Source organism: Heterodontus francisci, chromosome 9 (assembly GCF_036365525.1).
Source record: "Heterodontus francisci isolate sHetFra1 chromosome 9, sHetFra1.hap1, whole genome shotgun sequence".
In the NCBI taxonomy this organism is placed as follows: domain Eukaryota; kingdom Metazoa; phylum Chordata; class Chondrichthyes; order Heterodontiformes; family Heterodontidae; genus Heterodontus; species Heterodontus francisci.
Window position 1 is genome coordinate 7,887,391 of NC_090379.1, and position 13,444 is coordinate 7,900,834.

Below are 13,444 nucleotides of genomic sequence, written 5' to 3' on the forward strand. Positions count from 1 at the left end.
TGTCCACCGCTCTTCATGACTGGATGTGGCAGGACTGCAGAGCTTAGATCTGATCTGTTAATTGTGGAATTACTGAGCCCTGTCTATTGCATGCTCCTTTCTGCTGTTTGGCATGCAAGTAGTCTGGGCTGTAGCTTCGCCAGACTGACACCACATTTTGAGGGATGGCTGGTGCTGCTCCTGGCATACCCTCCTACACTCTTCATTGAACTAGCGTTGGCTGCCCAGCTTGATGGTAATGGTTGAGTGGAGGTATGCCAGGCCATGAGGTTACAGATTGTGGTCGAATACAATTCTGCTGATGGCCCACAGTGCTTCATGGATGCCCAGTTTTGAGTTGATGCATCTGTTTGAAATCTATCCCATTTAGCACGGTGGTAGTACCACACAACAAGATGGAGGGTATCCTCAATGTGAAGACAGGATTTCATCTCCACAAGGACTTTGCTGTGGTCACTCCTACTACTGCTGTCATTGACAGATGCATCTGCCACAGGTAGATTGGTGAGGATGAGGTCAAGTAGGTTTGTCCTCTTGGTTCCCTCACTACCTGCCACAGGCCCAGTGTAGCAGCTATGTCCTTTAGGACGCTGCCAACTGGGACAGTTGTTGTGCTACTGAGCCACTCTTGGTGATGGACATTGAAGTCCCCCGCCCAGAGTACATTCTGTGCCCTTGCTACCCTCCATTACTACTTCCAATTCGTGTTCAACATAGAGGATTACTGATTCATCAGCTGAGGGGAGGCTGTAGGTGGTAATCAGCAGGAGGTCTCCTTGTCCATGTTTGACCTGATGCCATGAGACTTCATGGGGTCTGGAGGCAATGTTGAGGACTCCCAGCTCCACTGTCTCCCAACTGTATACCACTGTGCTGCCACCAGGACAGGACATACCCAGGGATGGTGATGGTGGTGTCAGGGATATTGTTTGCAAGGTATGATTCTGTGAGTATGACTGTCAGGCTGTTGTTTGACTCATCTGTGGGACAGCTCTCCCAATTTTGGTACAAGACCCCAGATGTTAGCAAGGAGGACTTTGCAGGGTCAACAGTGGGGTGTTGCCATTGTCGTTTCCAGTGCTTTGGTCGATGCTGGGTGGTCTGTCCGGTTTCATTCCTTTTCTTTGACCTTGTAGCTGTTTGATACAACTAAGTGGCTTGTTAGGCCATTTCAGAAGGTGGTTAAGAGTCAATTACATTGTTTTGGGTCTGGATTCGCATGTTAACCAGACGAGGTAAGGATGGCAGATTTCCTTCCCTAAAGGATATTAGTGATCCAGATGGGTTTTTGCAACAATCAACAATGGTTTCATGGTCACCATTAAACTAGCTTTTAATTTTAATAATTTTAATTTTAGCTTTTATTAGTAGGGGGATCGCGTTTCGGAGCCACGAGGTCATGCTGCAGCTGTACAAAACTCTGGTGAGACCGCACCCGGAGTATTGCATGCAGTTCTGGTCACCGCATTATAGGAAGGATATGGAAGCTTTGGAAAGGGTGCAGAGGAGATTTACTAGGATGTTGCCTGGTATGGAGGGAAGGTCTTACGAGGAAAGGCTGAGGGACTTGAGGTTGTTTTCGTTAGAGAGAAGTAGGAGGAGAGGTGACTTAATAGAGACATATAAGATAATCAGAGGGTTAGATAGGGTGGATAGTGAGAGTCTTTTTCCTCGGATGGTGATGACAAACACGAGGGGACATAGCTTTAAGTTGAGGGGTGATAGATATAGGACAGATGTCAGAGGTAGTTTCTTTACTCAGAGAGTAGTAGGGGCATGGAACGCCCTGCCTGCAGCAGTAGTAGACTCGCCAACTTTAAGGGCATTTAAGTGGTCATTGGATAGACATATGGATGAAAATGGAATAGTGTAGGTCAGATGGTTTCACAGGTCGGCACAACATCGAGGGCCGAAGGGCCTGTACTGCGCTGTAATGTTCTTTAAAAAAAAAATTCCAGATTTATTAATTGAATTCAAATGTCACCATCTACCATGGAGAGATTCGAACCCATGTCCCCAGAGCTTTAGCCTGGGCTTCTGGATTAGTCGTCCAGTGACATTACCACTACACCACCGCCTCCCCCAGTTCTCCATCAATTCCTATTGTCATGGGATGTGGGAGAACATGGATTATAACATAAATTCCATCGTGAAAAGAAAATGCTAGAACTTTTTATACAAGCCTTAGTCCCTGAAAGAGAACAAGTGGAGCATATTTCAGGTGGGGGCACCCCATCCAATAATTCATGATTTGAAACAGGCCTGGAGATAGCGTAGTTTATGCATTCCATCAGGTGTCCTGGTAACTGAAGCACATTTAAATGATGTCTTCCCTTCGCAGTACATCCAATTGTGCTCTTCTAATTGGATTCTTGAAAAATGCTGGACAATAATTTGCAGTCCAAATACAATGCATTTCTGTCCTTTGGATGAGATGTTGAACCGTTGCTGTCTGCCATCTTGGATGAATGTAAAAGATTTCATTTCCAATATTTGTAGATGGGCAGGGAAGTTTTTCCAATGTCCTGGACCATTATTTATCTCTCAATCAACATCATAAAAACAGATTATCTGTTCATTTGTTTGTGAGCTCTTGCAGCCAGTTTATGCACATCTGTTCCAACAGCGAACAAACATCAGAAAAACACATCCTCTGAGAATGGTGATTTTAAAAACCTCTACCGCAAATTAAAAAGTGTAAATAACATCTTAAAACTATGCACTTGCTGCTCAAATGTCATTATTTCAGTTCCGTTTGTAACCCATACATTTGTGTTGACTGTGAAGTGTATTGGAATGTCCTGAGGTTGTGAACGATGCTGTAGAAATGCAAGTTCTTGCATTGTACTGTATTTGCCACCTGTCTGCCCGCTCTGTTAATCTGTCAGTGCTCCTACATTCTGCTCCCAGTAGAAGGATGGAGCAAGTTTGAATTTTCCATTTTATTCTGGGCATATTCAGTCTACATGTTTAAAAACGACTCATTGTATTAAATAGAACTCATCATCTTGAACACTGTGCTTTTCTATTTTGTAGACTTCAATGACTGCAGCCCCAACCCCTGTCTCAATGGAGGCCGATGTGTGGATGGACTGAACGATTTCCACTGTGAATGCAGGAATAACTGGAAAGGAAAAACCTGTCATTCCAGTAAGTGGTCAGCAACTCCAATCATGTGCTACATCTAGACTAATCTGGCCGCCCCTTTTCCCCATCTCCTTGCTTCCTTGTCGAAGTACCTGTCATCTGGCCCCGTTTTGCATTCTACTGCACAAGCATATTTAAAATTCTCATCCTTGTTTTTCAATCCTTCCATGGCCTCGACCCTCCCTATCTCTGCAACTTCCTCTAGCCCCTCTCAGATCTCTGCATCCCTGATTTTAATCACTGCATCATTGGTGGCTGTGCCTTCAGCTGCCTGGGCCCTAAGCTCTGGAATTCCAACCCTAAACCTCTTCGTGCCTCTACCTCTCTCTTTCTCCTCCTTTAAGATGCTTCTTAAAGCCTACCTCTTTGACTAAGCTTTTGGTCACCTGTCCTAATGTCTCCTTATGTGGCTGTCATATTTTGCTTGTAACGCTCTTGTGAAGTGTCTTGAGGTATTTTAATATATTAAAGGTGCTGTATCACTACAAGTTGTCTGATTTTCATAACATAAGAAATAGGAGCAGGAATAGGCCATTCGGCCTCGCGAATCTTCATCGTTTAAAAAGATCATGGCTGGTCCTCAACCTCGACTCCACTTTCCTGCCTGATCACTTTCTCCCTGATGGGTTTAACAACTCAATCTTTCCTCCACAGGAGAGAATCAGTGCGATGAAAACACCTGTAGTAATGGTGGCATGTGTCATGATGTGGGAGACACCTTTCGATGTGCATGTGCTCCGGAGTGGGGTGGGAGTACCTGTAACCTTGGTGAGTTAATCATCTTTCTATCCTCCTCCTCCCTTTTCATAGGGAACCTTTCCAAAGTATCCCCTCAACTCCCTGTTCCTCTTCCAAATAACTCCATCGGATCTTCTAACATCCTTCAGTCAAGGTGAAGGCCTTGACTTAACTTTTCACCTGGAGGTAGGCTCCTCTGACAATGCAGCACTCCCTCTGATTGCCAGTATGGATTACTCAATTGAGGCCTTGACTGGGACTTGAACCTGCAACCATTCAGAGTTGTAGAGTGCTACTGACAAAGCCAAGCTGAGGGAGCAATCAGTGTGGGGGTTGGGGGTGAATTTTCTTGAATATTGCTGGCTGGAATTTGCTGAATGTCTTCTCTAGCGCACAAAGGAAACATGTCCTGATTGCTGATCGGAAGCAGGTGGTTAAAGTTCCCACTGCTTTCCGCTGGGAGGGAGAATTGACCTGTAACCTGAGATCCAATGGAAGTTTCAATGGGGTGGGGGGGTGGCCTTTTATTTGTAGCTGGAGCCTTGAGTTGATCGGGAAGACGTGACCTTTCAGGAAATTGCTCTTGTCAGGCTATTTAGATTCTTCTTGTTGGGTCAAGTACATGAACTGGAGTGGGAAGCGGTTGGGGTAGCAGAGATCAGTAAATAATGGCAAGCTTGCAAGTGCGTTCTTTTCGAATGCTGTTTGCCATTTTGCAGGTAATTCTAACCACAGTGTCACTAACGGTTACTAACCTTGCTCAGGTGTGGGCTGGGATTGCTTTTCCCTCCCCTTCGGTATTTTAATTGTTTCCATTGGTTGAAAATGATTTGATATGTAAAGTATCTTGTGTTTCAGCTAAGAACAGCAGCTGCATCCCCAGCCCTTGCCAGAATGGAGGGACGTGCGTTGGTAGTGGTGATACCTTCACCTGTGTGTGCAAGGAGGGATGGGAAGGTCCGAGCTGCACTCAAAGTAAGTTCCAATCGTCCTTTTGTCTTGAGCATATCTTCCAGAAGCCAGTTTATGCAGAGAAAGGTCTCGCAAACACTAATGTGACCAGTTGTTTTAGAGATGCTGATTGAAGGATAAATATTTCTCAAGACACCAGAGATTACTCCCCAGCTTCTCTTCGAAATAGCACCGAACCCAAGAGGACAGATGGAGCCTCAATTTAACATCTCACCCAAAAGGCAGCACCTCTGACAGTGCAGCATTCCCTCAGTGCTGCACTTCGAGTGTCAGCCTGGATTATGGGGTTCGAGTACCTGATGTGACATACAAGCGCTCTGTCTGAGCAGGTTCCTTGGCCCTAACTTCAAAGGAGCACCATGATTCTGTGGGATCTTTTGCATCCATCTGAAGTGTTCTTAGTTTAATATTGTGCTAGAAAGACTGATCTACAAATGGCATCACTTGGCCTCGTTTCAGTGGCAGCAGGGATTTGGAGGGAGGGTGGTGGCAGGGGTTCCTGCCTCGTGAGCTGATCATCAGAATCCCCTCCAGGGGAAAGCAAGTTTATTTGAAGTTAAATGTTCCTTTTGTTCCACAGATAAGAACGACTGCAACCCTCACCCATGGTAAGTGATACTCCCAGCAGTATTGCCTTTATTGCCAAGACTCTTCAGCCAATTTTAAATGAATACTAGTCTAGCTCTGCTTCTGGGAGACCAGCAACTGAATTTCCTCCTAGCGTTCCTGCTGATTAAATTCAGCTCCACTATCCTGGCACAAAAATTGAATCAAGTAATCTTTCAGCACAGAAGGTGGCCATTCGGTCCATCGTGCCTGAGCTGGCTCTTTGAAAGAGCTATCCAATTAGTTTTATCCTTGCTTTTACCCCATGAGCTCTAATTTTTTTTCCCTTCAAGTATTTATCCAATTCACTTCTGAAAGTTACTATTGAATCTGCTTCCACTATCCTTTCAGGCAGCACGTTCCAGATCATCATTTTGCTGAGCAAAACAGTAAATTCTCTTCATCTTTCTCTGGTTCTTTTGCCAGTTATCATAACCCTGTGTCCTCTGGTTAGTGTCCCTCCCGCCAAGATTTACTCTTTCAAAACCCTTTGTAATTATGAGCACCTCTATTAAATTTCCCCTTAACTTTTTTCTGCTGTAAGGAAAACAGAATACAGCATTAGTTAAAGTGCCAATCTTAAAGAAGTTTGCATGTACTTCAAGTTGCCTGAGGGACTGACTAACTTAATGGCAGCGCTTTAAAAGTAACTGCTGTAATGGAAGAAACATGACAGCCAGTTCGCACACAGGAAGGTCCCACAAACAAGAATGAGATGATCTGTTTTATGCATGTTGATTGAGGGATAAATATCGGCCAGGACACCAGTTAGAGCTCCTCTGCTCTTCAAATAGGTACACGGGATCTTTTACGCATGCCTGAGAGGGCAGATGGGGCCGAGGTTTAACGACTCATCCAAAAAGCAGCACTTCCGACATGCAGCACTCCCTCAGTATTATGGGCTCAAGTCTCTGGAGTGGGGCCTGAACCCACAATCTTCTGACTCAGAGGCCAGAGTGCTGCCCGCTGACCTACAGCTGACATTGTAATGCAAAACCGGACTGTTACTGAAAGAGAAAAAGACTGGTTGTGGTTTTGAATCTTCCCCTATGTCAAAAGCTTTCCCTCTTCCCCTCTCCAACACGCACGCTGCATGCTTTTAGTCTAGTCTTCACGTCCTTCAAATTTAAAAAAAGCTGACAAGAAGAATGGGTGGCCAGTGTAATCCAACCTGTGCTACAATAGATAAAAAGGAGGGGGGGATTGTTGTAATCTAATTTAAAAATAAATGTGCATTTAATCGGCTTTGTAACTGATTTGATGCATATCCCTCGATCTTGTTCTTGTACTGATCCAAATGATTAATCTGGTCCCAATGAAGTCCCATGAAGCGAGTGTGAAAAGCCAGGGCTACTGATGGGGAAGGGGCTGCGTTATCTATGGCACAAGGCATAATTACCCAAGCTTTAATAGGTGGGGGTTTGGGGGGAGGGGGAAGGGAGTGGGATAATAATGAAAATTCTTTGTGGATAGTAGGCTGAAAGTGTAATAGCAGGGGTTCTGGAACCTTCCATTCTCCCATTGTCAGCCGAGTGCTAGAAATGCCTTCTGTTAATGACAATTGAAATTTGCATTTGAATAGCGGGTGATGTTGAAGCAGAAGTTTTTTTGTGTGTGTCTTCGCTTCTCAGCTGTGGTGTTGACAGTAGCAGGAGTTCACTTTCTAACAAGCAAGTGGTTGGGGGGTGTGGGTGTGCTTATGTCTTTACAGCTACAATGGAGGCATCTGCGTCGACGGTGTGAATTGGTTTCGATGTGAATGCGCTCCAGGTTTTGCTGGGCCGGACTGCCGAATCAGTAAGTACCTAACGTGCAGAACAGTGAGTTCAGGGGTCATGTCATTATGACCCAACACTCCTTTTTGTTTCAGCCCATGTCTGACCCCTGGATACATTCAGCTGAGTGAAGGCCACTTGTACCTTGTATAATGCAACACCAGCTAATTGAATTATGCATTCAACATGAAAAGCCTCCTTGCCACCTCCTGAAGAATTGGAGCCTTTGTCCCCTTCACAGATAACTCTTTCCCCAGTCACATTATCCATTTTAGTCTTAAAGAAACTTGAAGGACTTCAAAAAAAAAATTAATTGCTTTCTGTCCACTTTAATTCTGGCTGAAATGTAAAATATCTTTGTAACACATCTCCTTATGTGGCTTGATAGCAAATAAAATTTGGCAATGCCCCTATGAAATAAATGCCTTGGGATGTTTTTCTGTGTTAAAGGCACTGTAAATATTGCCCAATTAATGCAGCAAAGACTTGACTGGTTTAAATTATTATTTTTGCTGCTGGAAACCTTTGTGTTCTGTACCTAACTCCTGATCACGTTACCATTTAAAGAAAAGTAAAAAAAACTTGCATTAATATAGCACCTTACATGATCTCAGGATGCCCCAAAATGCTTTACAGCCAATACAATACTTTTTGATGTGTAGTCACTTGTGATGTAGGAAATGTGGCATCCAATTTATACACCGCAAGCTCCCACAAGCAGCAATCTGATAATGAGCAGATAATCTGTTCTAGTGATGGCTGGGGGATAAATGTCAGCCAGGACACCAAGCAGGACTCCCATGCTCATCAAATAATGCCGTAGGATTCGTTGCATCCACCAGAGAGGGCAGACAGGGTCTTGGTTAGCATCCCATCCAAACGACAGCACCTCTGACAATGCAGTACTCCCTTGGTACTGTACTGGCAGTGTCATTGTGGATTATGTGCTGAGGTTTCTGGAATTGGTTTGAACCCATGACCTTCGGACTCGGAGGCAAGAGTGCTACGTGTTGAACCAAGGCTGACAGAAACTGGGGTAATCTGGAATTTTGCCAAAATTAGAGTCATAGAGATATACAGCATAGAAACAGGCTCTTCGGCCCATCATGTCTGTGATAGCCATCAAGCACCTAACTATTCTAATCCCATTTTCCAGCACTAGGCCCGTAGCCTTGTATGCTATGGCGTTTCAAGTGCTCATCTAAATACTTCTTAAATGTTGAGTGTTCCTGCCTCTACCACCTCTTTGGGCAGTGTGTTCCAGATTCCAACCACCCTCTGGGTGAAAAACTTTTTCCTCAAATCCCCACTAAGCCCCCTGCCCCTTACTTTAAATCTATGCCGCCTGGTTATTGACCCCTCCACTAAGGGAAACAGTTTCTTCCTATCTAACCTATCAATGCCTCTCATAATTTTGTATACCTCAATCAGGTGCCCCCTCAGCCTTCTCTGCACTAAGGAAAACAACCCTAGCCTTTTCAGTCTCTTCATAGCTGAAATGCTCCAGCCCAGGCAACATCCTGGTGAATCTCCTTTGCACCCTCTCCAGTGCAATCACATCCTTCCGATAGTGTGGTGTCCAGAACTGTACACAGTACTGCAGGATGGTAGATTTTGATTGGTGGTATCCTTGCTGTTTTTCACTCCTCCAAGTTTGGTATCATGGGCAAATTTTGAAATTCTATTCTGTATTCCAATATCCAAGTCATTTTATAGATAGCAAAAAAAGGAGTGGACCTAGCACTAACCCTTGGGGAACGCTACTGCCTACCATTCTCCAGTCTAGAAAGCAACTATTTACATAATTTTTTTTTAAACTGAATTTGAAAATAAAACATTGATAATTGATTAAAACCCTAATTAACTAATTAGTAAGTAGAGTAACTAAAGCAGAGGGAGGAGATTACTGTATTTAGTTAGCATTTAATATTTATAGTAGGAATCTAGCACTAGGGACCATATAGTTATAACAATTTAGTAAGGATTTAATAAGTATTCATTTATCTTAAAATTAATTTATTAATTAGTGCTAGAAATGTCAGTTAGAGGGGTGAAGTGCTTCACCTGTGAGATGTGGGAGGTCCGTGACGCTTCCAGCGTTCCGGACGACTACATCTGCAGGAAGTGTACCCAGTTGCAGCTCCTCTCAGACCGCATGGATTGGTTGGAGTGGCAACTGGATGCACTTAGGAGCGTGCAGGTGGCAGAGAGCATCATAGACAGGAGTTTTAGAGAAGTGGTTACATCCAAGGTGCAGGCAGATAGATGGGTGACCGCTAGAAGGGGCAGGCAGTCAGTGCAGGAATCCCCTGTGGCTATCCCCCTCTCTAACAAGTATACCGTTTTGGATACTGTTGGGGGGGGGATGGCCTATCAGGGGAAAACAGCAGCAGCCAGAGCAGTGGCGCCACGGCTGGCACTGTTCAGCAGGGAGGAACAAAGCGCAGAAGAGCAATAGTTATAGGGGACTCTATAGTCAGGGGCACAGATAGGCGCTTCTGTGGACGTGAAAGAGACTCCAGGATGGTATGTTGCCTCCCTGGTGCCAGGGTCAAGGATGTCTCTGAACGGACAAGGGGCATTCTGAAGGGGGAGGGTGAACAGCCAGACATTGTGGTACACATCGGTACCAACAACATAGGCAGGAAGAGTGACTAGGTCCTGCAGGGGGAGTTTCGGGAGTTAGGTAGAAAGTTAAAAGACAGAACCTCTAGGGTTGTAATTTCGGGATTACTCCCTGTGCCACGTGCCAGTGAGGCTAGAAATAGGAAGATAGTGCAGCTAAACACGTGGCTGAACAGCTGGTGTAGAAGGGAGGGTTTCAGATATCTGGACCATTGGGATCTCTTCAGGGACAGGTGGGACCTGTACAAGAAGGACGGGTTGCATCTAAACTGGAGGGGCACAAATATTCTGGCTGCGAGGTTTGCTAGCGTCATTCGGGAGGATTTAAACTCGTGTGGCAGTGGGGTGGGAACCAGAGCAGTAGGACAGCAAGTGAAATAAATGAGGGGGAACTAGTAAATAAGGCCAGTAAGAGGAAGAGCAGGCAGGGAGATGTTGCGGAGCACAGCGGGACTGGTGGTCTGAAGTGCATTTGTTTCAATGCGAGAAGTATAACAGGTAAGGCAGATGAACTAGAGCTTGGATTAGTACTTGGAACTATGATGTTGTTGCTATTGCAGAGACTTGGTTGAGGGAAGGACAGGATTGGCAGCTAAATGTTCCAGGATTTAGAAGATTCAGGCGGGATAGAGGGGGATGTAAAAGGGGTGGGGGAGTTGCATTACTTGTTACGGAGAATATCACAGCTGTACTGCGGGAGGACACCTCGGAGGTGTCGCGCAGCGAGGCAATATGGGTGGAGCTCAGGAATAGGAAGGGTGCAGTCACGATGTTGGGGGTTTTCTACAGGCTTCCCAACAGCCAGTGGGAGGTAGAGCAGCAGATATGTAGACAAATTTTGGAAAGATGTAAAGGTAACAGGGTTGTAGTGGTGGGTGATTTTAACTTCCCCAATATTGACTGGGACTCACTTAGTGCTAGGGGCTTAGATGGGGCAGAATTTGTAAGGAGCATCCAGGAGGGCTTCTTGAAACAATATGTAGATAGTCCAACTAGGGATGGGGCAGTACTGGACCTGGTATTGGGGAATGAGCCCGGCCAGGTAGTCGAAGTTTCAGTAGGGGAGCATTTCGGGAACAGTGACCATAATTCCATAAGTTTTAAGGTACTTGTGGATAAGGATAAGTGTAGTCCTCGGGTGAAGGTGCTAAATTGGGGGGAAGGCTAATTATAACAATATTAGGCAGGAACTGAAGAATTTAGATTGGGGGCAGCTGTTTGAGGGTAAATCAACATCTGACATGTGGGAGTCTTTCAAATGTCAGTTGATTAGAATCTAGGACCAGCATGTTCCTGTGAGGAAGAAGGATAAGTTTGGCAAGTTTCGAGAACCTTGGATAATGCGGGATATTGTGAGCCTTGTTAAAAAGAAAATGTAAGCATTCGTAAGGGCTGGAAGGCTAGGAACAAATGAATCCCTTGAGGAATATAAAGACAGTAGAAAGGAACTTAAGCAAGGAGTCAGGAGGGCTGAAAGGGGACATGAAAAGTCATTGGCAAACAGGATTAAGGAAAATCCCAAGGCTTTTTATACGTATATAAAGAGCAAGAGGGTAACTAGGGAAAGGGTTAGCCTGCTCAAGGACAGAGAAGGGAATCTATGTGTGGAGCCAGAGGAAATGGGCGAGGTACTAAATGAGTACTTTGCATCAGTATTCACCAAAGAGAAGGACTTGGTGGATGATGAGCCTAGGGAAGGGAGTGTAGATAGTCTCAGTCATCTCATTATCAAAAAGGAGGAGGTGTTGGGTGTCTTGCAAAGCATTAAGGTAGATAAGTCCTCAGGGCCTGATGGGATCTACCCCAGAATACTAAGGGAGGCAAGGGAAGAAATTGCTGGGGCCTTGACAGAAATCTTTGCATCCTCATTGGCTACAGGTGAGGTTCCAGAGGACTGGAGAATAGCCAATGTTGTTCCTTTGTTTAAGAAGGGTAGCAAGGATAATCCAGGAACTTATAGGCCGGTGAGCCTTACGTCAGTGGTAGGGAAATTATTAGAGAGGATTCTTCGGGACAGGATTTACTCCCATTTGGAAACAAACGAACTTATTAGCGAGAGGCAGCATGGTTTTGTGAAGGGGAGGTCATGTCTCACTGATTTGATTGAGTTTTTTGAGGAAGTGACAAAGATGATTGATGAAGGAAGGGCAGTGGATGTTATCTATATGGACTTTAGTAAAGCCTTTGACAAGGTCCCTCATGGCAGACTGGTACAAAAGGTGAAGTCACATGGGATCAGAGGTGAGCTGGCAAGATGGATACAGAACTGGCTCAGTCATAGAAGACAGAGGGTAGCAGTGGAAGGGTGCTTTTCTGAATGGAGGCATGTGACTAGTGGTGTTCCGCAGGGATCAGTGCTGGGACTTTTGCTCTTTGTAGTATATTTAAATGATTTCGAGGAAAATGTAGCTGGTCTGATTAGTAAGTTTGCGGATGACACAAAGGTTGGTGGAGTTGCGGATAGTGATGAGGATTGTCAGAGGATACAGCAGGATATAGATCGGTTGGAGACTTGGGCGGAGAAATGGCAGATGGAGTTTAATCCAGACAAATGTGAGGTAATGCATTTTGGAAGATTTAATGCAGGTGGGAAGTATACAGTAAATGGCAGAACCCTGAGGAGTATTGACAGGCAGAGAGATCTGGGCGTACAGGTCACAAAGTGGCAACGCAGGTGGATAAGGTAGTCAAGCAGGCATACGGCATGCTTGCCTTCATCGGTCGGGGCATAGAGTATAAAAATTGGCAAGTCATGCTGCAGCTGTACAGCACTTTAGTCAGGCCACACTTAGAATATTGCGTGCAATTCTGGTCGCCACACTACCAGAAGGACGTGGAGGCTTTGGAGAGGGTACAGAAGAGGTTTACCAGGATGTTGCCTGGTCTGGAGGGCATTAGCTATGAGGAGAGGTTGGATAAACTCGGATTGTTTTCACTGGAACGACGGAGGTCGAGGGGCGACATGATAGAGGTTTACAAAGTTATGACGGGCATGGACAGAGTGGATAGTCAGAAGCTTTTTCCCAGGGTGGAAGAGTCAGTTACTAGGGGACATAGGTTTAAGGTGAGAGGGGCAAAGTTTAGAGGGGATGTGCGAGGCAAGTTCTTTACACAGAGGGTGGTGAGTGCCTGGAACTTGCTGCCGGGGGAGGTGGTGGAAGCAGGTACGATAATGACGTTTAAGAGGCATCTTGACAAATACATTAATAGGATGGGAGTAGAGGGATAAGGTCCCCGGAAGTGCAGAATGTTTTAGTTTAGGCAGGCATCAAGTTTGGCACAGGCTTGGAGGGCCGAATGGCCTGTTCCTGTGCTGTACTGTTCTTTGTTCTTTATAACTTGCTGTTTTCTGTCCTTGAGACAATTTCTTATCGAAGCTAACACTGACCAACATCCATTGCATTCCCTTCATCAACCTTCTCTGTTACTTCGTCAAAAAATTCAATTATCAAAAAGTCAAGCATGATCTGCCTTTTACAAATCCATGCTGGTTCTCAATTAACTCAAAGCTCTCCAAGTGCTGACGAAGTGTTTTCTCTGATTATTGTTTCCGTACATACGAATTAGGAGTAGGAGTCTAA

The 13,444-nt window shown here is 45.1% G+C and overlaps 1 protein-coding gene across 3 annotated transcripts in view; it reads left to right on the plus strand.

Moving 5' to 3' along the window:
* The window catches only part of jag2b (jagged canonical Notch ligand 2b), a 244,731-nt gene that overhangs the window by 198,592 nt on the left and 32,695 nt on the right, over positions 1-13,444 (plus strand). For all 3 annotated transcript variants that reach the window (XM_068038507.1, XM_068038508.1, XM_068038509.1), the window contains 5 exons: positions 3,037-3,150; positions 3,802-3,915; positions 4,744-4,860; positions 5,438-5,465; positions 7,175-7,260. In XM_068038507.1, the coding sequence (XP_067894608.1) occupies positions 3,037-3,150; positions 3,802-3,915; positions 4,744-4,860; positions 5,438-5,465; positions 7,175-7,260 (459 nt within the window). The remainder of the gene's footprint in view (positions 1-3,036; positions 3,151-3,801; positions 3,916-4,743; positions 4,861-5,437; positions 5,466-7,174; positions 7,261-13,444) is intronic.